This window comes from Rhinichthys klamathensis, unplaced genomic scaffold (assembly GCF_029890125.1).
Source record: "Rhinichthys klamathensis goyatoka isolate OS25496 unplaced genomic scaffold, OSU_Roscu_1.1 h1tg000561l_1, whole genome shotgun sequence".
Classification (NCBI taxonomy): domain Eukaryota; kingdom Metazoa; phylum Chordata; class Actinopteri; order Cypriniformes; family Leuciscidae; genus Rhinichthys; species Rhinichthys klamathensis.
In genome coordinates this window covers 17,877-44,520 of record NW_026607027.1, presented here as the reverse complement: position 1 = coordinate 44,520, position 26,644 = coordinate 17,877, and the positions used below count along the sequence as shown (strand labels likewise).

The following is a 26,644-nucleotide window of genomic DNA, read 5'->3' as shown; positions in this document are numbered from 1 at the left end:
TAACAACAGTATTTAATCACTTAAATCCATTAACCATCTTAAAAGCAGAAACCTAGCTACTTGGATTATACTCAGTGAATTTAGATCACAACCGTACATTCAGTGTACTTCATCTGTAGCCGGAGCCATCGGTCCTGAATGGTGGAGACTAAATCAGACAAAGAAGTTACTGGTCCTAAAATAAGCTGATCAAAATGTCATCTCTATCTGTATTATTATTTTAAATACTTCTTTAAAGTCATTCAGTTTTACTTTTAAAAACAAATTGCTCTCTAAATGGTTTCTTTTACCATCTCTGTGTCTATGATTCTTCAACTGACACACTGTGCTTTACTTATTATCACAGATACCAGCTTTTAGCTGACTCATTGAATGAGAGAGACTCTGAGACTCTATTGGATGGTACACTGCTCTCTCATATACTTCTAACATCAAACATTTATCTATCATCTTTTAACTCTATCCCAGCTTAAGGCATCTTTGCCAGATATTACATACGGTTTCAAATAAACATATTATTTATATTTGTCTTTTGCCCACACATCAGGAAATTTAGGCATTACAAATTTCCACTCAGATTGAGTCTGTTGCACTGGCAGTTTCAGGCACAGCACACATCAGATTTTAGATAAGCGAGCTGTTTCATTACAGCCCATAACAAACTTATCTTTTGAAAGCAAAACATTAGCTTCTAGTTCTTTCATGGTCAACTTTTCAAGCTGTTTGTTTAATCAGCATTTAGCAACTGTTAATCCAGTACTGCTTCTGCTTATTTGTTCTTACATAAAAATAATTATTCTAGTTCTCAATAACGTTTCACATTTCTCAATCTCAATTTTAATTGTCAAGTTCTCTACCATAGTTTAATATTTGACTTAAGATTTCTCTTGGAGTTTATCAATCTCCAATTAGGATTCACACTAAGTTTGACGAGGCAAGCACTCTCTGCTTGTGATACTTTTGCAGTTATTGTAAATCATCTGTGAGATTAGTCTCTCTATATCATCTAAAATCTTTTTAAAAATTTTAATTGCAACACAATCATCCTTTTAGTTACTTTGATATATTCTGCAACTCACATTTGTTGGAGTCATTCATTTTACATCAACCTGTATTCCACAATTCACTTATAAAAATTAGTATTATAGATCTTTTCTTCAAAAGGGTTCACTTTAAGACTTCAATCCTTTGACCTTGTTTTTTATCTCTTATTTCTCAGACCAAAAATTGTCACTGTCGTCATTTAAACACTGATCTACTTTCAAACCAATATTATTACCAGAAATGTGTTGTCATTTTATCACATTTTTAAACACCTTCTCGGTGGAAATTTACAGTTACCTATTAAATTGTCCCGATGACCACCATTAAAACACTCTCTGTCATCTAGTGAATTTGTTTCAGCCTCAACTTCAGCATCAGACACCTTGCAGTTTGATCACTGTGAGCTTCCAAAGGGCTTCAACTTAACACGCCCTTGAAGCAGTGTGTCCCATTCAGGAATGTAAACAGACCCACTGATAAGCAGTTCTCTGTATTCCTTTGACCATCCACCAATGGCTGATTCAATCACAATAGCCAAATCATACTCTTCATCATTATTATTGGCAGAACATAATTTCATGAGCAGCACAGAAAATGCTCAAAATATTCGAATTTGTTTTCTGTCTTTACCTTACTAATTTGGTATTATCATCAACAACACTAATTACAAGTACATGTCTAACATCCGGAAACCGGGCGAATAAGCAAGCACTGTTGCTGTTATCCCAGCTTATCTTTTACAAAACATCATCTGCAAATCTCTTCAAAGTGAGATCTTCAGAGCAGAGCTGTTTACAGCATTTGCTCTCTTCTGTCTCACTATTTATTTACTTATTTATTTTCCCGGACTGTTCCGTTACTCTTCATAAAGTGTAACAATTTGTACATCATTATTTTCATTACAACTGGTTTTAAGCCTTTTTTCCTTCCATCACATTATTGTCTCAGTCTTATCTCTACTGTTTCTCCAAAACAGATTATATTACTCAGTCCGTAAATTACACAGACAACCATTATAGCTACTTGCTTCAATACCCTTATTTTCTTAACATTAATAAAATAAAGCAGATATATCATCATTTCAATCATTATTTTATCAAAATCTAGAATTGTTCCCCATTCTGCTTAAAACATTCTTCATATCATGTTAATCCCTGTCAATCATACAATGCCTTATTTTATTCTAAAACTTTTCATATCATTTAAACAGTTAATTTGACTTCCATAAATTCTATCAGACCATTTCTATTTTCATCACATATAGTTTTCTACTATATTTCTCCTTTCTTTTCCCTACATGCCAGTTCCTTCATTATCCTCTCCTTTCTTTTCTCAAACATGCCAGTTCCTTCATTATCTAACCAGTACATGATTGTTTGAACAATCCCCACACACACATATCTCACACACCAACCTTTTTGTTTTGTTTTTTACTTCCCTCTTCCACCAAGTCTCACTTACAGTTCCCTCTATTTCACACAGACAGCCTTATTGCTTCTTGCTACTTCAATCCTTGTCATATAAATTTAAGTTCTATAGACATCTAATGTCATGCATCCATTTACTGGATGAAGAAGTAAAAAACATTTTTCTCCTGGCAGTTCGACATTTTTATCTTCAAGCCAATAATCCATTATCTGTTCACATTTTTTACACACATGTTGAACGCAGCCACAACAACCTTTTGTCCCGCTGCCCTGTTCCACTGATTCTCGCACACTCTTAGTCTATTTGTGCTCATGGTAGCTCATGATCATGGTATTTTCTCAGTTTTTTTCCCTAAAACATACATTTCCCCCCATACTTTCCTAGTTCTACAGAAAACCGGTGTATCAAATTTCGCAAGCTTGCTTTTGAGACATCCCCATACTGGCTGCTTCTCTGTTCTCTGTGGATTTCTCTTCAACGCGCGTTTTCTTTAATCTGTTAGGCGTCCCCAACAAATCTGATTCTTTTCTTTTAACCCAAATCAGTCGGGTTGCACTATTAGTGCCCTCCTAATTATGGTTTACCAAAAAAAATTCTGGTTCCCCCTAATTAGCCTCAGCACCCAAAAACAATTTGCTCCGTGGTGGAACAACTAATTTTCAGGGTACCTATCTGTTTGAAATCTCTTGATCTGTTACAGTTCTCACTTAATCCCAGATTATTTATCTGCTTGAAATTTCTTGTTCTGTTACAGACCTCAATTAATCTCAGATTTTTTCCTCTCGTATCTGTTTGAAATCTCTTGATCTATATATAGATCTCAATTAATCTCAGATTACGTACCACAGAAACAGCCTTCAGCCAATATGGTTCAATTTCACTCTTCTCCCCAATTAAACTGAATTTAATTAACTTACCCAAAAGAAAATAAATTGAACTGTCTCTTACCAGAGATGCTTCTGTTGCCACCTGCGGGTTCTTTAGATTCCAGTGGTCGATTCTCCCGGCCCTGATATCGGTCGGCCCCTCTCTCTCAAGTTTACGAGGTAGAGCTGGAACTTACTTAGTCCAGGTGGCCAAACACCGTCCGATCTCAGGTCCAGGAGGCACGTCCAAGGAATGTCACTTCTGACACCAAAACTGTTGTGGCAAAAATTCATCTCAAGCAAAACATCACTGCGTAAGAGACACTCAGAGTCAAATTATATAAAATAGAAGTATTTATTCTTGCAAGAATAGGAGCAGTCTAATACACAGTTGTTACCCTGTGCAGAAGAGTGACCCCCCCAGACAGACTGAACTAGCTTTTATCTTAGTTTCAAGGCCTTCTTCCCCCCAGAGCCTTCCTCCCAGTAGTTTTCCATAGACGTCACTATTTGGCCCTATAAGCCCCCCTGCACTAAGTGGCCTTCTGACATCTAGGTCAGAGGTCCTTGTTCGTCTGTTCTCTGGAGTGTCTCCCTCTTCTGCCTCCCCAGGTACATAAACAGAATCTTCTCTCACTACAAGTGAGAGACACACATGTGACATTCTTTGAATCATCTATATTTTACTAAAGATCAATGAATATCATTAAAATTGCCACTACACATTCTTAACGATTTACAGTAAATCCAAAATTCTTTCTGAAAAACAGAAAATAATGGATTTGTTTTAAGGCAAAAAATGTTTTGTTTCCCAAAAATGAAAATATTTTTCAGTATAAATTGAATGTGTACATCTTCCATTATTATACCAAAAGTTATGTAATTTTTCGAAAATGAAGAAATCAAATTATGTGTAATTTTAAGCCACTCATACATGTCAAAAAGGTTCTACAAATTATACAGTCAAAAAACAAATGTAGGCCTACTGTTGCTTCAATTTAGAATCACAGAAAGTGCCATTATTGTGATCATTGAAAAATTATACTTTTCACAGAAAGTCCTGTGATTCATAAAATTACCTTCCTCATCTAAAAAATGAACAACAGACCAGATAACTTTTTACCTATTATAAAGAGTGACTTCTTCCAGGCCAGGGTAAGAGGGAGGATCTAGCAGCGTGTTGTTTGGCTTTGCTGTTGCTACGGCAACAGACAGAGGGCTCTGGAGAACGCTGACACGTTCCAAAACAAAGTTGATAACCTGCCGATAAATATGTTTGAATGCGTTTAACTCTTTGGAAAAACTTTGACATTAACACATTAAATGCTTTGAATAAATTAATTTTCTAATCATAATGCAAAAGGCTCATTCTGGAAGATCGAGTGCCGTCGATGATGCAGTGGTGCTGCAGCTCCGCGCGCTCTGGACAAGATATGAGCATCACTGCATGCAGAATGACAGCTGTCCCAGTGCAGTGCTCAAACAGGACATCCTTCACCACATCGACAAACAGCAACATCTCAAAAAGGTATTTTACGGAGGGAAACGGTTAATAAACTTAGAAAATCTTTGATTTGTAATAATGAAAGCGAGGCTGCGAGGGAAAGACATCTAACTTAGGCCTAACGTAACATCTTTGTAACGTTACTGTTATTTAATGTGTTTTTATATAGTGTACTGCTGACGAAACACTGCAAAAATATATTTCCAATAAATTTTAGTAGCCAAAAACTCCTGACAACATGAGCTGTGGAAAATTATAAGTGAATTAGGAGGTTTATACAGCTTTTTACAGCGGATGCCATTGAAAACACGGTAAGTCTATTCCTCACAGCCTCTATGGAAGCAAATAAGAGACATAACTATTTGAAATTTAACAGCCACTGAATACTTAGTTTTGAAATATTTTATTTTGAAAAACCTTAATCTGAATTTATTTGCTCTGAATTCACCCCATTGAAATTATTTTACTTTGGAAACCATGTATCTGAATTTATTTGTTTTGTTTAAAAACTTGAATTTCGATTTTAATATTTTTCAATGCTCACAAATTCAGATAAAAAAAAATCAACTTACAGAATTTCAGATAAAATAGATTCAGGTTGATCAAATTCGACTGCTTAAATTCAGATCTCAAATTCGACTGCTCAAATTCAGATCTCAAATTCGACTGCTCAAATTCAGATCGAAAAATTCAAGTTAAATATTCACATGGTAACATCCGGGCTACCCATGATAGGAAAAACAGCTGAGCCTGTGTAGAGACAGAGCGTATTTAAGCCACGCCCAAAGCGGGGCGGAACAATCCAACCGTCTCCATTGACTTTGCATTGCGAGAGGCTGCCTCCTTATAATAACATATAACAAAAGACAGAAAAATGCATAAAAGCTGCTGTGTGACAAGGTGTTCAGCAAATAAGCTAAAAAAAAACACAACAGAAATACAGTTTTATAAGCTTCCGAACCGGTAAAGCCAGCCTTTAATGAGACAAAAGTAGATAGGCTTCAGGCAATAAGACGTGAAGCATCAGCAGGAAGAATGGGTATCTCCTCTTCTCAGGTTCACATAGGGTGGTGAAATAAGCAATCGACATGGTTAAAACTATGATTTTTTTTTTTTTTTTTTTACAATATCATGTCGCGTTACAGTGCTATATGGGGAGGGGCGTAGTTCTCTCAGAGTAGTTCGAGAAATAGTTGCGCTCTTTCTCAATTGATCCACTTTTATGTCCTGAAAAACAAACCGTTTTTGGGGTCGACAGCGTATAAAAAATAATTTCTGGGTTATTTTGCTTGTTTGCTGTACACCTTGTCTCACAACAGCTTTTAGACATTGTTTTGTTTTTTGTGTCATAAATGACAAGGAGGCAGCCTCTCGCAACGCAAATCAATAGAGACGGTTGGATTGCTTTCCCCCCGGTGTGGGCGTGGCCTATCCTGGGTAGCCCGGATGTTACCATGTGAATATTTAACTGGAATTTTTCGATCTGAATTTGAGCAGTCGAATTTGAGATCTGAATTTGAGCAGTTGAATTTGAGATCTGAATTTAAGCAGTCGAATTTGATCAACCTGAATCTATTTTATCTGAAATTCTGTAAGTTGATTTTTTTTTTTTTGTATCTGAATTTGTGAGCATTGAAAAATATTAAAATCGATATTCAGGTTTTTAAACAAAACAAATAAACAAATAAATTCAGATACATGGTTTCCAAAGTAAAATAATTTCAATGGGGTGAATTCAGAGGAAATAAATTGAGATAAATGTTTTTCAAAATAAAATATTTCAAAACTAAGTATTCAGTGGCTGTTAAATTTCAAATAGTTATGTCTCTTATTTGCTTCCATAAGCCTCGCTTTCATATAGCAGCTACATGCTCTGTACAGGTCTAACTAATAGGCTCTTTTAAAGAACATAACATTTTTACATAAAAACAGGCACCAAAGTCTGTAACTTCAAAAATGGGGTTTAAAAAAACCATTACAGATTTATAGTAGGCCTACTTTACCATAGTAGGCCTACATACATTTTATATTTTACACAGCCATAACGACTTCATTAAAAAAAAGTTAATTATAAAGCCTTATAGGGGATTTTTAAAGAAAGAATTTTCCATTCAGAAATATTACAAAATTGTCCATACTTTTGACTTCATGCTTGTAACAACAAATACTTATTTCATATTTTATCTTTAAAAAAAAAGATTAAGACAATGCTAAAATAAAAACAGGATTTCCAAAATGTAGACAATCAGAAAACAAATGACAAAACACCTCCTCAATATTATTACAAAAGGAGCATTCTTTTCCAATTTCCAAAAGTAAAATGGTTCTGCAAGAGAGAGAGGACCCACACGCAGAATGAGCAGTGATGTTTTATTGACAAGACTGTAGACAGGCCAGAACCAGGCTTGACACTTGAGTATCAGACTGCTTCCACAGTCTAGCTGCCAGGCAGTGAGGGTCAGTGGCCAGGAAATCTCAGGATGCAGGGACAAACAAGACTCACAATGAACAAGAGATGAACAGTAATTAAATATAAAATATAAAAATAAAGACTGAGACAGAACAATGACTAGAGAAGCAAAAGAAAAGAAAAGAAAAGAAAACTAGGAACAAAATGACTGAAACTTGCAATTAAAAAGTAAAACAAGAACAAACTTACAGGGAACTAGAAACTAGATACTGACATGATAATCTAGAGTAGAAATCAAAAGAGAAAAACAAAAGAGAAAAACTAACTAGAACAAGACTGTAGTGATACATTTGACACTGAAGCTTCAAAGCGCGTATCGAGTACGCTGCGCAATTTCTCATGAAGCTCCGTGCCGGAGCGCGTATTGTTTTCAGAGAAACACGTAAACAACGAAAAACGAAGCCTCACTTTCTTTCCAGTCACGTGAATGCTTCACTTTGCATGTCGGAATGTTTCACCCCACTCCAGGCCACTACTTTACATGTTTTTGGAAGTTTAAGTCCATTTACTATTTAAAAAAAATATATAAATAAGCCTATAGCCTATATGCTACATGATCATATATTCTGACACATAAACAGCATAGAAACCATAAAATAATTAGACCAACATTTACTTGCATCAAGCAACTCTGTTGGTATTTTTATAATTAGTTTTAATATAATTGTTACTTTTAATTTATTGCCACACTTTAATATCTTAAAGGCACACTGTGGAACTTTTCAACCTTTATAATATATTACCAAAACCCATTGAGATGGTACATCGACTTACAATAGGTTGAATGACACGTCTGTCGTAGCCTGAAGGTGTCTGTATCGCTTTTCCTAGCACTATGTAACTTCGGGTTTCGGGTAGGAACCCGAGCACAAAAAGAACTACAAAATTCAACCGCTTTACGGCATACGTCACTTCCCCCACCACCCACAACTTCCTCAGATTCTGACGTGAGAGCTCAACTCGCGTTTGATTGCCGTCTGTATGTTTTCGTCATGGCCGAACCAACAGCTACAAGGAAGAAGGCAAAGGTTTTGTCAGAGGACACTAAAAAAAAGAAAGAAAAAGCATAGTGACAAATGAAAAGCCAGGACGAGGATCACCATTGGTCCAGCGTTCGCTCGCTGGCGTGAGCTACAGGAGGAGGAGGGGTGCCCGACCGATGCTGACGCTTGCCTGCACGCAAATGCCGTTTCCAAGGTGACCCAGATAAATCATATAAGTAGTGTAGTATTTTCTGGTATTCCGGCCACAGCCGATGGTATTATGAGTGTAATAAAATGCCCACAGCCCATTGTTCATTTCTACACACAAACACAGCCCGCCACAGTGCAGGGCTCGCACAATAGTCGACTCATGTCAAATGTACATTAAATGTAGTGAACGTTCCCACAAACGCTACACACAACATGTCCCACGGTTTCTGTAAAACGAAACCAACATACATAAGTTACAGTCAGCTCAGGCCGACGGTGTTTTTAGTGCAGTAAATGTGCCCGCCGTCCCGCGCCCACATTCACTCACAGACATGTTAGCACTAAGCCCCATGGGGCTCGCCCCGCTCGCTCTCTCTCAGCAGACTGCTATAAGGGAATCGAGCGCGGCAAGGCTGCCCGCCTCAAACACTGCAAGCACACACAATCTAAAGACACGGGAGGCTGACCCACTGTCTATGGGCTGACCGGTTGACTGTTTGTTGACTTTTGCGACAGTGCTGCGGAGCTTGTGGCCTCTAGGGACGCTAGACGTGAAAGTTACAGGTCGAGCGCCACTAGTGGCCAAAAGTTCCGCGGTGTGCCTTTAATTATATGATCAGAAAACTGAACATTTAGCGTTGTCAGGCTTTAATTTGTAGCCTGGTTCTACCAGACTCTCGTACATTTCATTTGTACAGAGAGTCTGGCACCGCTCCATTGACAATCGTTAACTTCCTTGTAGGCGGGTACTCTATTGAAGTCTAAAACTATTGGATATGCCCAGAGTCACTTTGGATCTGCCACCAATCGCTAACGTTTGCTCGTGATGTATGTCGAACCCCGTGGGGAGGAGGGCCACAACATCATGGCCAAAACAAAACTAAGCAAAGATTGTTCTTGCTCCGGCTTTAACTTCTTAATATTCGGCAGCATTGCTACAACGGACCAAATGGCTTCGCTCGCATCTTTCTCCGCTGCCATTACTGAACTACAACTCAAAATAACGCACAACGTCATCGTTCTCAGCCACTCCCTCTGTTCGCTGATTGGCCCTACAAAAAATTGATCGGAGAAAACCAAAGTCTACAGCAGAATCCCAGACGTAGTACTGAAGGAAAATGAAATTGAGCGGAAGTGCGTAGGAGGGCGGAGCCAGGCTATTTAATTTGTGCTTAATGGATAAAACAATGATGCTGTCTCAGCTGCTCATAAACATGGCTGCTATAAATGTGACCTGCCACAAGATGGCGCTGTTTTCGACACTCTTGATGCTTCGAATCTTTTCCTGAAACATTCACGGGAAAGCCTCAGTGCTTCATGAAAAAAAGCAAAAGGATACACTTGAAAAAAGCAAAAGGATACACTAGAGCTAGAAACGATCAAATTGACGACAAGAACTAGGTTTAACCATACGCACAGGCCAGGACCCTGACAGTTTTACTTTACATTGCTTTTTGTTCATTACAGTCATAAGAAATGTTGTTGGTTTTTTTTTTTTTGTATTACAATAATTCAGTTGGAATTCAGTTCAGGTGTCTTAGTATGTCACAATAAAAAAATAAAAAAGGCTACGGAGCCCCTAAAGGGACATGGTGAGGGTAAAGAAAATATGCTAAATGTGTTCCCAGACTTCCTTTATATAAATGTTTTGTTAAAAATGTCTACTGCATGCATCTCCTTCTCACTCACTGTTTCTGTCTGTTCCTCTCCCTTCCTTGTAGATAACGCTGTCATTTCCAGATTGCAGGCCCTCAGACGCTATTCTGCCCAGCCTTCAGCCTCTGTTAATGGCTATACGAAATGAGCGTTACACACATGCACAAGAATTCCACATCTGGAGTCTGTCTCTGAAGCAAAAAGATATAGTTGAGCTGGTGAGCACTGATCCCACTTTACTATAGATCCTAGTTCCCTTTCAAGGGAACTCGCGATGCGTCGAAGACGCTTTGGAAACGCCCCTGCGTGATTGCATCTAAAGCACATGTGTCAACTAGTCCAATGGCGAGAATGAGCTTCACGGGCGGGTGATGTCATGACCAGGAAAGGATAAAAGCCAGTGGTGGGAGACTCGAGTCATATGACTTGACTCGAGTCAGACTCGAGTCGCAATTTTCTGGACTTGAGACTTACTTGACTAGATCTCTGAAAAGACTCGGCTTGACTTTAGACTTGCTCCTTGTGACTTTAGACTTGACTCGGACTTGTGCCTATTTACTTGAAATGACTTGAGGAAAAAAAATTTTTTTTCAATTATTGTGTATTTTTTATTCGTCATAAGAGGGAGCGCGGGCGGTAATACACTCTGTGTGTGCGGGTTGAGGGAGAATAAAACGATTCGCGGGACTCCCGCAAACTAGAAATATCTATGAATAAAACATAAAAACTAATACATTTTTATTCATCTGTTGCAGAAAAGCAATAAGAACAACTAAAACAAAATAGAAACGATTTACAGGCCAGATGTTTCTATTTCTAACATGTTTGCAGCGTTGAGCGATGTAGCCAATCACAGACATATGTGTTGATTTCTAGGAACGCAATGGCCAATCAGAAGCATTTACGATAGACTTCGCTCACCGCTCAAAACGGACTTTTTGTTCAGTGCTGAATTCTGTATGCTGGCAAATTCTCGAATTATAACAAACAAAGTGTATATATTATGAAAGCTTCATTGATAATAACAGAGATGTGTGAGATCGCGATGAACTGATGTCAGCTTTTTAGGAATTAGGGCGCGCAGTCATGCCAAACCATGGACGCAGGAGCTGCTTGCTTTTATGTCTAACAGTGGTTTGTGTGTTAATGCTTTAATAACAAATAATTTATCAGGAGCATTTATGCTCATGTGTATGGTGGCGACACGTAGGCTAACTTAAAAGTATTTGGAGGTAGGCTACAGAAAAAAAGTATTTTTGCGGGCGGGGGCGGGACAAAACATAAATGTTGCGGGCGGGAGAAAGTAATAAAGAAAGTAGTTGAGAACGTCAGTTATAACGACCCACGTATTAAAAAAAGTCGGGTTTAAATCATTTAAATTATCAGATTTGTTTTCTTAAAATTTCCATATAATATTTTGTGTTATGGGATCAAATCACATGGATGTTTAGAGTAAGAACATAAACTTTGGCATACAGTACTAATTTAGAATGCAATATCTTTTTAGTTTTTTTTTACAAGATGGGAAAAGTTGTATTAATTCTTGTTTACTTGTGTTCATTTAATTTATTTTTTATTTTAGAGCATTTAAAGTGCTTCTTAATGCTAATTTATTTATTACACACAAGTTAATTTATTTATTTTTGTAACCCATCAGCCCTCTGTGTCTAAATAAGTAATAAAAGTCCCACAGTTAAAAAATGTGTAAAACTAGCCTGTGTGCGACTTGGTATGACTTGATGACTAAGTTGCGACTTGACTTGACTTGACAAAGAGGATGACTTGACTTGACTTGACTTGACTTGACTTGACTTGACCCTTACAACAGAATGACTTGACTTGACTTTGACTTGCAATGTTAAGACTTGGACTTGACTTGAGACTTGCATTTAGTGACTTACTCCCACCTCTGATAAAAGCACATCCGGTTTAGAACCGCGCTAGCTTCTGTGCCTCAGCAAGCACTCTGTGTTACAAACTGTCTGTTTTATTTATTGTTGTCTGTCACGATATATATATACAGCTCAATCTAAGATGTTATGGCGTCCAAACAGTCTTACAAGTTGTGTGCTTCTCCTTGCCCTCGTTACATCACGGGTGGAGATACACACGAACTTTGTGTGATGTGTTTGGGAGCGGAGCATGCTCTGTCAGCCTTCGAGGTGGCTGATTTTGAGCATTGTGAGAGGCTGCCGCTTCGCACGCTCCACTCTCGCTTGTCACTCTTCGAGGAGGGTGTTCAAGTGAGCGTTCCCTGTGGCTTGGGCCCCACTGCTGCCGAGACATATGAAGAAATATTCTCGCGCATATGAAAAAATTGGGGTTGAGATTCGCCTGCGCGTGTCGCTTCGATCCTCACAGTTGTAAAAGAGATAAAGCTAGGCCAGTCACTCACTGTAAAACAGTTTCAAAGGCTGTTGGGTCTGATGGCAGCCGTGTCCAACATTATACAGTTCGGCCTGCTGTACATGAGGCCCCTCTAGTGGTGGCTCAAGACCAAGGGGTTTTCCCCGATAAATCATCAAGGGGGTCTGCGTTCAGGTCCTGTCGAGACAAGGGCTGAGGGCCGGAGAATGGAGGCTCCACACCGAGGTGGTGGAGCACATTTGGGGAGTTTATGGCCAGGCACAGGTGGATCTGTTCGCGTCTCAGGATACAACGCACTGTCCACTTTGGTTTTCTCTCACGCATCCAGCCCCACTGGGTCTGGATGCAATGGTGCAGACTTGGCCGAGGCTACGTCCGTATGGATTTCCCCCGATCGCTCTGCTCCCAGGAGTTCTGGAGAAGGTCCGCCAGGATGGAGTGAGTGTTCTGTTAGTAGCTGTGTACTGGCCAAGCCGAGTGTGGTTCTCGAACCTAATATCCCTTCTCGACGGCTCTTCTCTGGAGCTGCCGGTCAGGAAGAACCTTCTATCCCAGAAACATTCAACCTGTGGGTCTGGCCTCTGAGGGGGCCCGACTCATAGACTCTGGTCTCTCAACCGAGGTTGTCTATCAGTCTATCTGTCGCTCCCTTTGAGCCTCTCGAGTCTGTTTCAGAAAAAATTCTGACCCTCAAAACTGTGTTCCTTCTAGCTATTTCCTCACTAAAAAGAGCAGGAGATCTCCAGGCCCTGTCGGTATCTCCTTCATGCCTTGAGTTTGCACCAGGGATGGTCAAAGCGTTCCTCTATCCTAAACCCGGTTACGTACCTAAGGTTCCAACCAATGCACCACGGCCTATCGTACTGCAGGCGTTCTGTCCTCCTCCCTTCAAGGATTTAGACCAGGAGAAACTGAACCTCATCTGTCCAGTCAGAGCACTGGATACTTATGTCTACAGATCTGCCCAGTGGAGAAAGTCTGGTCAATTATTGGTATGCTTTGGGCCCCCTAAGAAAGGCCTTCCTGCATCCAAGCAGATGGTTAGAAAGTGGATAGTCGAGGCTATCTCTCTTGCATATGAGGTTCTGGGCCAGCCTTCACATTTGGCCACTAGAGCCCATTCTACTAGGGGTATGGCGGCCTCCAAGGCCCTAATTTCTGGGGTGTCCATTCAAGAAGTTTGTGATGCAGCTGACTGGTCTTTGCCGCTTACGTTTGTCAGATTTTATGACCTAGACATGGATACCCCGGGGTCCAGAGTTCTCATGTCGTGACAGTTTAACACGACAGGTTCTTGGCTGTATGGCGTTCGGGCATTCCCTCGAAAGGGAACATCTCAGGTTGCGACTGTAACCCTAGTTCCCTGAGTAGGGAACGAGACGATGCTTCACCTTGCCATACTACCTACATCCCTGTGATCGACTTGCTTCTGCCTTTTTCGAAGCTAGACCGGATGTGCTTTTATCCTTGCTTTTATCCCGTGACGCTCATTCTCGCCATAGGACTAGTTGACACATGTGCTTCAAACACAATCACGCAGGGGCGTTCCCAAAGCGTCATTGATGCATCGTCTCGTTCCCTACTCAGGGAACTAGGGTTACAGTCGTAACCTGAGACGTTTTGTGATTGGCAGTTATGGAAATCATTTAGTCTTGTTGGATGCTTGTTCCACAACACAAGAGAGGGAAAGAGTCCTCCAGGGAAGCCAAGCCTGCTGCAATTCAAACCAAACCTTTCTGTGCAAAAAAAAAAAGTTTGTTTGGTCACATCACTCACAGTAAGATATATGTCTTTTATTTCTGCAGTAAATGGTAATGAGCCATAACTGTTAACATTTTATCTTAACACCAGATCAGTTTAGCTCTGGAAAGAGTTTTGAATTACACAACAATTTCAGGTTCCAGAACTCTGAATGTTTTCTGTCATCTCGGCATTTTGTTGCAAAACATTTTGGCTTTATGTGTTACATGTACTTGCTTTCTCTCTCTCCCTTTTCATTAATCACATTCTTTTTGTCTGTGCATTTCCACATCATTATCGAAGTGAAAAATGAAACATTCGCAATGAAAAATTAAACAGAATTAAATATAAGTCTTATGTATCACTTTCATGATACTTTTGTGATGCTATGGCATTCCTTTTCAAGCTCCAGTCCCCTTTCATTGCAACTGCATGGCAAAGAGAAATCAGTATATTATTTAAAATGTCTCCTTTTGTGTTCCACACACCAAATTGCCATGTTTGATTAAAATTTTGCATGAACCAGAAGCAACTGAAATTGTTAACTGTTGTTTTGTTTTAGAGACACATCTGTTCTCTTTTGGATTTAGAAAACAGTTCTTATTATCATTGTGGCGAGGCTTTTCTAGTTTGAGAGGCCATTGGCAGTCAACTACTGGCTTGTGTTTTCAACAAGAACCACAATACCTCTGAGGCTAAAGCCTAATTAAAATCAGGGGATTTACTCGGCTACTGCCAAAACTTTTGATTATTTTTCCAGCAATATAAGGCTTGTAACTTCTGTAGGAACTTGAAAGAAACCTGAGAGATGACAACACATCATAAACAAACATTTTTTCATTCAGAACTGATACAGTATGTAGTCCTATCAACAAACACTTAGTTTGAAGCCAACATGCATTGTCATACAATTATTCATCCTTGCTTTGGGCCTGAAAATAGCCTAGCATATAATGTAGATCAGGCTGTGTCATTGTCCTTTAGATTTTTAGTTCCAACTTAGAACTTGAAGACTTAGTTTAGATGTTTTCATGTTTTCATATTATGGCTATTTATTATCCTGTGGTCCACACCCATTTTTATTCCCTTCCAGGAGCAACATGTTCACACTTTAGCTCATATAAATCGGAAAAATCTGTCCTATTAAAGGGTGAGATTTACTTCCAGAACAGCTTTGATGCTGCGAAAATCACTACCATATTTTTCCAGACCTGCAGACAAAGAATGTAAGGAAAACAATATGGTGGAGAAGCATGCAATTGAAGTTCTGCACTTAAATGCTGTTAGGACAACCCTGACATATAAATTTGGCACATACACAGATTTATATGTGCCGGTCAGACGGTTATAACAATAAGTACTTCTATAAGAGGTCCTCATTTTTAAGATGTTGATGAGATTCTGGGAGATTTTTTTCTGCTTTAGATCATCACTAATCTATGGAATGATGTTCAAGGGGAGCTTTATATGTAGGGTAAGAATGATATCTCAATGGAATTACTCTTTCTCGCAGTTAGAAAGAGATTACACACAGCAGCTTTGTCAAGAACTGCAGCTTTGATCTCTGTTATACTAAGCTATTTATTTTAGTAAACCAGTTTGAGTGACATCTTCCCAACTGCTTAGCAGTGTCTGTGAGTGCACAAACCAGCCTTTAATCTCTTGGACTGTGGTGGAAATTGTGCTATTATGTTGTCTTTATGTTGTATAATAATCAGTTGTATATTAAAAGAAGTATGAAACAAAGTAGCACTGATTAAATTACCCAAATTTGTATATTCTGAAGAAAAAGTGAGTGTTGTCTGCCTGTGCAAAACTCACTATCACAATGCTAAAGTGTTATGGGTGGTTGTCAGGGCATTGTTGTAATGTTCAGTTGACTCTGTGTGTGCAACATAATAGTAATTGTAAAATCCATGATTGTAAATTTAACACATGGAAAATTGTGCATTTCACCATCCCATCTGTTTGTTCTGGCAGTGTCTTCTTTTGGAGAAAAGAGGGAGGACAGTTTATCCTTTCAGATCACTAGAACTGCTTGATTGCAAACTGACTGAATGGTCTCTGGAAAGATTGGGCAAGGCTTCAGGCATCAGCTACCTCACCACACTCTGCCTGGACTATACACGGTGAGAGGACATCTGATTGTGTATTGTGTGAATGTCCTCAAATGCGCTTTGTCATTCCAGTTTGTCAATCACAGTGTTCATCAGAGATGGGCAACTTAGATCCCCGAGGGTCACTGTCCTACAGAGTTTATCTCCATCCCTAATAAACACACTTGAAAAATCTTATGGGTGCTTTAACTTAACTTATGAGTGCTTGGCTGAATCCGAAAACGCCCCCTAAACCCTCATTCACTATTCCCTACGTTAGTCCACTAATACTGTTTACTTGAAGGAGTGAATGAAAATGAGTGAGTGAATTCCGACAGCTGTTGAGCGTACATCGGCTGTACATTCGTTATTGTGGTGCAATGTGGGATTGTATGAGTGCACTCAAAAATGTCCACTATGGTTTCGGACACCACTACAATTGGCCGTCTCCTCAAATAGCACCCTATTTGAGGCCATCTCAATTTTAAGGATCCTTTGAAGGCATTCCTTTATTCTGCATTCCTTCATTTGGCTTATTTTGAAGGATGCATCAAGTCTATCCATCGCATCCTCCAATCACCTACAATCCTTTGTACACATTCCAAATGTACACAAAATAATTATTAGAAAATGAAGCCCAACGCAAGTTCTGCCAGGAAGACTCAATCGTTCGTGTCATGTATTGCCTTCTTATTATCCAATTATATCCTTATAGCTGTTACATGTGTGTCCTGTGTTTCCCCCCGTCATTGTGATTTGGTTGAGTCCTGTGTTTCCCCCGTTCTTTGTGTATTTGGTTCAGTCCTGTTTCCAGTTTCCCGCTCCTCGTTAGTGTTTAGTTTATTCACCTGTGTCTAGTTCATTTGCCCCAGCTGTGCCTTGTTTCCCTAATCTGTTCTCTGTCTATGTATACCCTGTGTTCTCCCTCACTCCTGGTCGGTTCACGTTTATGTAACGTTTGTGTATGGTGTGTTGCTGTTTCCCGTGATCCTTGTTTTGTTTGAGTAAATTATATTTGAATTGGACCTGTTGACTGCTGCCTCTTCCTCTGCCTGCACCACACCCGTAACAGAAGAACCGACCACAAAAATGGACGACCAGATGGAGGCTTTCCTCTTTGACCAAAATGGGGCCTCACTGGAGGAATTCACAGAGGTATATCTTCACCTGCACCAGGACGTATACTGGGAGGAAGATTTCCTTAAACAGCGGTTCTGGAGAGGTTTGGATGATCCCTTAGCCCAGATACTGTTGCTCGATGACCTACATCTACCATTCTCGGAGTTTCTGGACAGGGCGCTTTGGGTCTGTGGTTCATCCCTCACGGTAACATCCGTCCAGCCAGAGACCGTCCAGCCAGAGACCGTCCGTTCAGAGCAGCCTGCACCGCAGCTTCACGTCGCCTGCCCGCCAGAGCCTGAGCCCGTCGCCTGCCCGCCAGAGCCTGAGCCCGTCGCCTGCCCGCCAGAGCCTGAGCCCGTCGCCTGCCCGCCAGAGCCTGAGCCCGTCGCCTGCCCGCCAGAGCCTGAGCCCGTCGCCTGCCCGTTAGAGACTGTGCACACCACACGTAAGTCCACTCAAGAGGAGACTGCTTTGATGGTGATGTCTACGGCGATTTTGTGTGTGTGGGCTACACACACATCAGTTCTGGCCCATGCATCCAGTCCTCCCGAGCCTTCTCCGCTGGTTCCGTCCAGCCCAGCCGAGCCTTCACAGCCGGTTCCATCCAGCCCAGCCAAGCCCGCACCACTGGTTCCGTCCAGCCCAGCCAAGCCCGCACCGCTGGTTCCGTCCAGCCCAGCCAAGCCCTCATCGCTGGTTCCGTCCAGCCCAGCCAAGCCCGCACAGCTGGTCACGTCCAGCCCTGCCGAGCCTGAGCTTCCCTGCAGCCCTGCCGAGCCTGAGCTTCCCTGCAGCCCTGCCGAGCCTGAGCTTCCCTGCAGCCCTGCCGAGCCTGAGCTTCCCTGCAGCCCTGCCGAGCCTGAGCTTCCCTGCAGCCCTGCCGAGCCTGAGCTTCCCTGCAGCCCTGCCGAGCCTGAGCTTCCCTGCAGCCCTGCCGAGCCTGAGCTTCCCTGCAGCCCTGCCGAGCCTGAGCTTCCCTGCACGCCTGCCGAGCCTGAGCTTCCCTGCACGCCTGCCGAGCCAGAGCTTCCCTGCACGCCTGCCGAGCCGGAGCTTCCCTGCACGCCTGCCGAGCCGGAGCTTCCCCGCACGCCTGCCGAGCCGGAGCTTCCCTGCGCGTCTGCCGAGCCAGAGCCTTCTCCGCTGGTCCCGTCCAGTCCTCCCGAGCCTTCTCCGCTGGTCCCGTCCAGTCCTCCCGAGCCTTCTCTGCTGGTCCCGTCCAGTCCTCCCGAGCCTTCTCCGCTGGTCCCGTCCAGTCCTCCCGTGCCTTCTCCGCTGGTCCCGTCCAGTTCCCCCAAGCCTGTCTCTGAACCCGTCACTCCCCCCAAGAAAATTTTGGGGGGGGGATATAAGCCACCCTGGCCACCTGAAGTGGCCTCTCCACCCTGGCCACCTGAAGTGGCCTCTCCACCCTGGCCACCTGAAGTGGCCTCTCCACCCTGGCCACCTGAAGTGGCCTCTCCACCCTGGCCACCTGAAGTGGCCTCTCCACCCTGGCCACCTGAAGTGGCCTCTCCACCCTGGCCACCTGAAGTGGCCTCTCCACCCTGGCCACCTGAAGTGGCCTCTCCACCCTGGCCACCTGAAGTGGCCTCTCCACCCTGGCCACCTGAAGTGGCCTCTCCACCCTGGCCTCCTGAAGTGGCCTCTCCACCCTGGCCACCCGAGGGAAAGTCTCCACCCTGGCCACCCGAGGGAAAGTCTCCACCCTGGCCTCCTGCACGTCCTGCTCCGCCCTGGCCTCCTGCACGTCCTGCTCCGCCCTGGCCTCCTGCATGTCCTGCTCCGCCCTGGAGGCTTCCTGCTCAGGGTAGGCCACGCCCTCGTCAGCCTCCAGGGCGCCCGCCCCCCCACCCCTATTGAAGTTATACGGCGCGAGGACGCGCCTTTTTGGAGGGGGCGTTATGTTACATGTGTGTCCTGTGTTTCCCCCCGTCATTGTGATTTGGTTGAGTCCTGTGTTTCCCCCGTTCTTTGTGTATTTGGTTCAGTCCTGTTTCCAGTTTCCCGCTCCTCGTTAGTGTTTAGTTTATTCACCTGTGTCTAGTTCATTTGCCCCAGCTGTGCCTTGTTTCCCTAATCTGTTCTCTGTCTATGTATACCCTGTGTTCTCCCTCACTCCTGGTTGGTTCACGTTTATGTAACGTTTGTGTATGGTGTGTTGCTGTTTCCCGTGATCCTTGTTTTGTTTGAGTAAATTATATTTGAATTGGACCTGTTGACTGCTGCCTCTTCCTCTGCCTGCACCACACCCGTAACAATAGCCAGTATAAAAGGGCGGTACTTACTCATGTCTGAGTTCGCAGATGCTGTCGCTTCAACCACCTCCATCCTCCCCATCCACCACCAGTCGGGATTTTCCCTTCATCTCCCTAATCTTCTATGCCGGGTCCTCCCCTCCATACTTCCCATCACCTACAGACGGGCTCTCCCCTCTACCCTGAAGACGCCAGGATGCCCTCTCCTCCTTCCACCCCACCACCATCAGACGGCATCCTTCCTTACTCCGGGGGTGGGCTGCGCCCCTGCCTTCGTCTTCAGGCAGGATACGCAGATTCCGTACCCTCTTACCCTCTGAATGCGAGTTACGGACGGGGCCTACGCCAAAGAATTTGATTGCTTTCTGAGCTCGTAATAAATGTTCATTGTCACAGTATTAATTCTCCCAAGTCTTTCTGGTAGAAATGAATCAGCTGGTTGTGATTACTTGCACTGCCTTAATAGAAAGTCAGTTAAGCTTTTTAATATAAAGTATTTTTCAAATGATAATTTTAATAATAATTTCGCGCCGTGACCGCAGCTGCCAGAAACATTTATGACGTAGCCACGCGCACATTCTAGACCGTATCATTCTATTGTTTAATGTTGAGTAATACTCTAGTCTACACCTCTGAACTACTAGACTAGGAAAGACTAGGACGTAGCCTCACTAGGATGCAGCCTTCCGTTTGAGAACCACCCTATGTCTTCAGGATTGCTTGAAAATTACAGGCAGGTGTGTTTGATAAAAACATGTTTGATGTTTTTATTTCACCCATTTCACCACCCTGTGTCTCACGTTTTTAAACACGAAAACATGTTCTGTGTGAATGGAACCTTTCAATGCTATTCAATGTTTGAGCTACAGTACTTTGGAAAATGTTTTAGCCTTTTGTTTCAATGGTTTTAGTATGTATTTTTCCTATTTAAATATTTTTTCAATGTGTTTTTAAAGGTTTACTAATTAACCCATCCTCTGTCTGCTTGTTTCTCTCTCAGCGTGGGACAAGAAGGATTGAAAGGTTTGCTGAGTGGAGGTGTGGGGACCAGTCAAATATTTTCCTTGAGTTTATGTTATTGTGGTTTGGGTTCATGGAGCGGAACTCTGCTAGCTTCACTTCTCACCAACAGTTCTGTGAGGTACGTACTGTTATGACCACTGATGCTTATGTTTCCCATTAACCTGTGACTCTCTGCTGTGACTCCTGGGATCCATTATAGCTTCTGCTTTAATATTTCATCACATATTAATTCATGAATGTGAGCTTCAGCTGATGACATCTTACTGGGCCACAGGGGTTTCAGAGTTACAGTAGAAGAAAAGCTATTTTGACAATCCAAAATTTTGTTTTCACTATTATACAGTAGGGGGGCGGTATTAGGCATCTTCTTAACGAGTACAGAATCTCGACCATCAACATTAAACAGCATATAAATCAAAATGTTACCGAATGTTACCGAATTAAATGTTGACATAGGACGAGATATAGGATTGTGAAGCTTTGGAGGTGCTGATGGACTTAATCTACTCCATCTATGTTTTTATCATCGTTCTGAATCCAATCCAGGTGTAGTCTTTGACAAAAACGTGATTTTCCTCAGCTTTTTGCTTGAAATGTTGCTTTTTTAGTGAAACTTTCCCACATGCAAGTGTTGATAAAAAAAAAAAGGCATGGAGCTAGAATTTTTGTTGTTGTTGTTTAAAAGCAGACAGCCTGTTCTTTCTTTTGATAAAATGCATGTCCAGATATTCATACAACAACATATTCTGGGGGCTGTGAAACTTTTGTGAAAATGATCAAATGCTGGTGCTGGCAGGCAACTTTTTTCAAAAACGCTGACAGGGATAGAGTTAATTGATGTAGGATTGCATGTAGTCCACTCAAATATCATTTTTAAGATATATTTTTGGCATTTCTGCCATGTTTTGAGAGAGACAGGAAATGACTGAAGAAGATATAGAAGAATGAGATTGGGAAATGACCATAAGTGAGAACTCTCAGTGAGACTGAAATGCATTGGTCCAGGGTCTCTTGTAACACTGGTCCAAAGATTCAACCTTGCACTAGCAGCTGCCATCTCAAGTCGTTCCGAAAGACCTTAGGCAAGGGAGATTGAGCTAACCAAACTTGGTGCCTGGATAGAGTAGCAAAGTAGTTGATGCGATGACACGCATAGCCTGCACCGCAAGTTCAGTAAAGCTGGCGCTACACTAACCGGCTTGATTTGAATGGGAGGTGTCACACTAAAGGCCCCAATATACTTCAAGCAAAATCAAACAGCAAACTGGTGTGACCTCTTTTCGAACAAAATTTCAAAACAGCTTGCCAAAGCAAACTTTCTGGAAAAGTTCACTCCAACTGGTAAACACCTGATATCGCTGAGGCTCCGCTTTCTTTTCCGGAAATCTTTTACGGTTAATTTCTTCTGTTTAGTCAATCGAGGTAAGACGTCCGCAAGTAAAAAATGAACACTCTGGAGAGCTGCTTTATAGTGGAAATTTAAGTTGCAATTATAATTGAAAGAGACACTGACATTGTTTTCTCATGTTTAATTAAAAGCTGCTGTGAAGCAATCTATTGTATAAAGTTCTATATAAATACGTTGCATTACTTGATTGCAGTGCAGAATTGCACAGCTCATGCAAACATATCCAGCATCTGAGCCCGTTCTCATCCCAAGGCGTCATAAACTGACGCTTTTGACATTTCGTCTAAATCCAACGCACGTGGCAACCCCCCTTATTAATTCATTAGTTTACATAAGTAATTAAGTACTTTTTTAAAAAATAATTACAAATTAATTGTTTTTTATTAAAACAGTTGTATGTTAAGAATTTTAAACTAATATAGGCTAACTAATATAACAAATAATAAAAAGGAGTATAGAAAAATATAACAAACAACAAACAAAAAGTGCTTTCAGTAGCCTATAGATTATCTGAACGTTCCATTCAAGAACTGTGAGTGATTTTTCTTCATCTTTACTGTTGTTTTTTACTATGACATCATAGACTGCGGGAGACCTATTAAGCTGCATTCACGCACGCATCTCTTTTGAAATAAAAGAAGTAACGCGGTGTGTCCTGTCCGTTTAATCCCTTAAGACATAACTGGCTGTGTTTACGTTAATTTTGCACAAGTAGGCTACATTAAACCACTACACGGAGTCGCGGAGTCGCACAGCCGCATGCGCGAGCAGTCTCACAAACAAAGCGCGCGTCAGCATTTGAAATTGAAAGCAGCCTTCTGTTGGTGAGGTTCATATTTTAAATATAAAGTCCACTGCATTCCAAACCACATAAATGATGACTTCGTAGAGCATTTGTAAGGAAAATACCGACGGGCGAGACAGCACACTTCAAGTGTAACATCAAAGAAAGCGCGCGTCTCTCACAGCGTAGGCTATCCTGTGCAATGAAGCCTGTGAATGTCCTTGTAATTCGCTTCAACCTTTCCGAACTTTATGAAAGATTATTTACGGAAGGTTCGAGTGGTGTATGTGTGTGAGGAATTGGAAGCAAGCAGAATACGGGTGTTTCTAAAGCAAACTCAACGTCATTGCACATCTGGTTAAAAACTAAGCTCAGAATCGATTCTGGAATTCTCAGAATCGATCCAGAATCGTTGGAGAGAGAATCGCGATGCATCGATGGATCGATTTTTTTCTCCCACCCCTATGGCACCCTTTAGCGTCAATATGAGACGCAGATATATATGGGCCAGAAGGCGCCTCCTAGTGGTCTAACCCTAATGGTGTGTTCACACCGAACGCGAATAGAGCGTCAAATACGCATCTATCGCGTTTAGTTAGACGCTTGAACATTCGCTCGAGTTCAAATTTTTCAACTTGCGCGGAAGACATTCGCGGCAAACGCATCGCCCAATTCGCGTCATTCGCAACGCCCGGCGCGAATGATGCGTCTATTCGCGTCTTTGCATTGACTTTGTATGTAATCTACTCGCCCAAATAATTAAATTCGCGTTCGGTGTGAACACACCATAAAGCCTTGTTAAAGCCTTGTTTATACTCGACGCGTCCGCACGAGCGCGAGTCTCCACTGATTGCGCGCGCACCTCTCCAAACGGACGAGGCGTTTATACTTGACGCACTCGCCATTGTGCTATTCTGTGAAACGACAGGGGGCGACTCGGAGTAATTCTCTTCTAAACCACCAGGAATCAGCAGTGAAGAAGTAGTTTGCCGTTTATTAGTAGTTTATTAATTGCTGATTCATATAAAAAGAGTAATACATGCATTAGGTCTATTATACTTTCACTGCATGTAAACTAAACTGAAGCCTTATTGAAGAGTGTTTAAACCTTAATTTCATCAGCAGGGCTTATTCTGCTATTGTAGGCTTATTTTGTAAATGTAAGCAGTTACTTTAGACAAGTGCAAACTGGGTGCTTAATGTGTTCCTATTCACAAAATGAGAGGCTTTTATGGTCGCCCATCAATGCAAATGTCTCTGAAGGATCATAAACATGCTGATACAGACGTACCAGTTCGGCCAGATTCGGCTCGAAGTCGTTCATCTTCGGATGCGGCGCCGCGCGCGATGTTACAAAAAGTGCCGTGCACACCGCCAGGCGAAATGGGGTCTTGCGCACCCAACGCGCACGACCGCCCACACCGCAATGACGTCATTTTTGCCGCGCGCACCTTCGCGCTCTTGCGGACGCGTCGAGTATAAACAAAGGCCAATTTATACTTCTGCGTCGAGTGTACGCCGTAGTGTACGGCGTACGCTACGCACGTAGGCGACGCCGTCATGAGCATTTATACTTCTGCGTTTAGGTCTGCGTTGCTCTGCAGTACAGCGCCGAAACGCTAGTTGGCGGCGGAGGGTTTTAATGTTCCACTGTGTTTAGATTCCTCGCGGCAAGAAGAAGAAGATTCCTCGCGGCTGTTTTGAGTTTAGGTTACTACAAGCAATGTCGACTGAAAGAGAGCAGATCATGTTGGAGTTGGAGCTTATCGAGGTGGAAAAGGTAATTTTTTTTTTTTTTTTTTAACAGTTTCGCTGTACTTAGAATTTAAAAATGGCGGGCGGTGCAGAAGAACACGCCGGAAATACATAGGAGGAAACGCGATGCTCCCAAGCCGACCAATCACAGATCTTGCGGTCCGCGTCGTCGCGACGTGTAGTTACATTTTTGAAGGCCAATTTATACTTCTGCGTCGGGTGCGGGCAGTAGGTACGGCGTAGCATACGCACAGACGCGTACCATACGCCGTACCCTTCGCCGTAACCTGACGCGCACCTCCTCAAAAATGTAACTACACGTCGCGACGACGCGGACCGCAAGATCTGTGATTGGTCGGCTTGGTAGCATCGCGTTTCCTCCTATGCATTTCCGGCGTGTTCTTCTGCACCGCCCGCCATTTTTAAATTCTAAGTACAGCGAAACTGTTAAAAAAACTAAAAATTTACCTTTTCCACCTCGATAAGCTCCAACTCCAACATGATCTGCTCTCTTTCAGTCGCCATTGCTTGTAGTAACCTAAACTCAAAACAGCCGCGAGGAATCTTCTTCTTCTTGCCGCAAGGAATCTAAACACAGTGGAACATTAAAACCCTCCGCCGCCAACTAGCGTTTCGGCGCTGTACTGCAGAGCAACGCAGACCTAAACGCAGAAGTATAAATGCTCATGACGGCGTTGCCTACGTGCGTAGCCTACGCCGTACACTACGGCGTACACTCGACGCAGAAGTATAAATTGGCCTTATACTCGACGCGTCCGCAAGAGCGCGAAGTGCGCGCGGCAAAAATGACGTCATTGCGGTGTGGGCGGTCGTGCGCGTTGGGTGCGCAAGACCCCATTTCGCCTGGCGGTGTGCACGGCACTTTTTGTAACATCGCGCGCGGCGCCGCATCCGAAGATGAACGACTTCGAGCCGAATCTGGCCGAACTGGTATGTCTGTACCACCATGTTTATGATCCTTCTATACACAGAGACATTTGCATTGATGGGCGACCATAAAAGCCTCTCATTTTGTGAATAGGAACACATTTACATTAAGCACCCAGTTTGCACTTGTATAAAGTAACTGCTTACATTTACAAAATAAGCCTACAATAGCAGAAGTAAGCCCTGCTGATGAAATTAAGGTTTAAACACTCTTCAATAAGGCTTCAGTTGTTTACTAGTTTACATGCAGTGAAAGTGCAATAAACCTACTGCATTTATTACTCTTTTTATATGAATCAGAAATTAATAAACTACTAATAAATGGCAAACTACTTCTTCACTGCTGATTCCTGGTGGTTTAGAGGAGAATTACTCCGAGTCGCCCCCTGTCGTTTCACAGAATAGCACAACGGCGAGCGCGTCAAGTATAAACGCCTCGTCCATATGGAGAGGTCCGCGCGCAGTCAGCGGAGACTCGCGCTCGTGCGGACGCGTCGAGTATACACAAGGCTTAACCCTACCCCAGACCTAAGCCTACCCATAACTATATTGACGCTAAAGGGTGCCATGTGCGTTAGATTTAGACGAAATGTCAAAAGTGTCAGTTTATGACGCCTTGGGATGAGAATGCGTTGGAGCATCTCCATGAGGTGTTCAATACTGAGGCAGGAAGGGCACTGATTATGTCCACCCATGCTATCCATCACACTAAGGCATGTAGACCTTCTAACTGTATCCAGTTTGAGCTTCAATACTCACCTAAGAGCAGTCCCAGTGAGGACAAAATGAAAGGGATACAGAATGTGTATGTTCACAAAGTTGATATTTGCAGTCCGGCAGAAATGTGGAAGTCATCTCAAACCACTTGAACATCCTGGGTATGCCTTTTGGAAAACAAGACGCTTGTAAATCAGCACGTTTCAAAGAAGAAACGTTCGTAAAAAGAAACGTTCATTAAACAGCTTTTTCCAGGCATGGAAAA

General features: G+C 42.4%; 1 protein-coding gene across 1 annotated transcript in view; it reads left to right on the top strand.

Moving 5' to 3' along the window:
* The first annotated feature begins 4,546 nt into the window (after window positions 1–4,546).
* The window catches only part of LOC130073786 (uncharacterized), a 37,525-nt gene continuing 15,427 nt past the window's right edge, over window positions 4,547–26,644 (top strand). Inside the window, exons 1-4 of the mRNA XM_056239403.1 lie at window positions 4,547–4,866; window positions 10,227–10,379; window positions 16,249–16,397; window positions 20,745–20,885. Of these exons, the coding sequence (XP_056095378.1) occupies window positions 4,693–4,866; window positions 10,227–10,379; window positions 16,249–16,397; window positions 20,745–20,885 (617 nt within the window). The 5' untranslated portion in view covers window positions 4,547–4,692. The remainder of the gene's footprint in view (window positions 4,867–10,226; window positions 10,380–16,248; window positions 16,398–20,744; window positions 20,886–26,644) is intronic.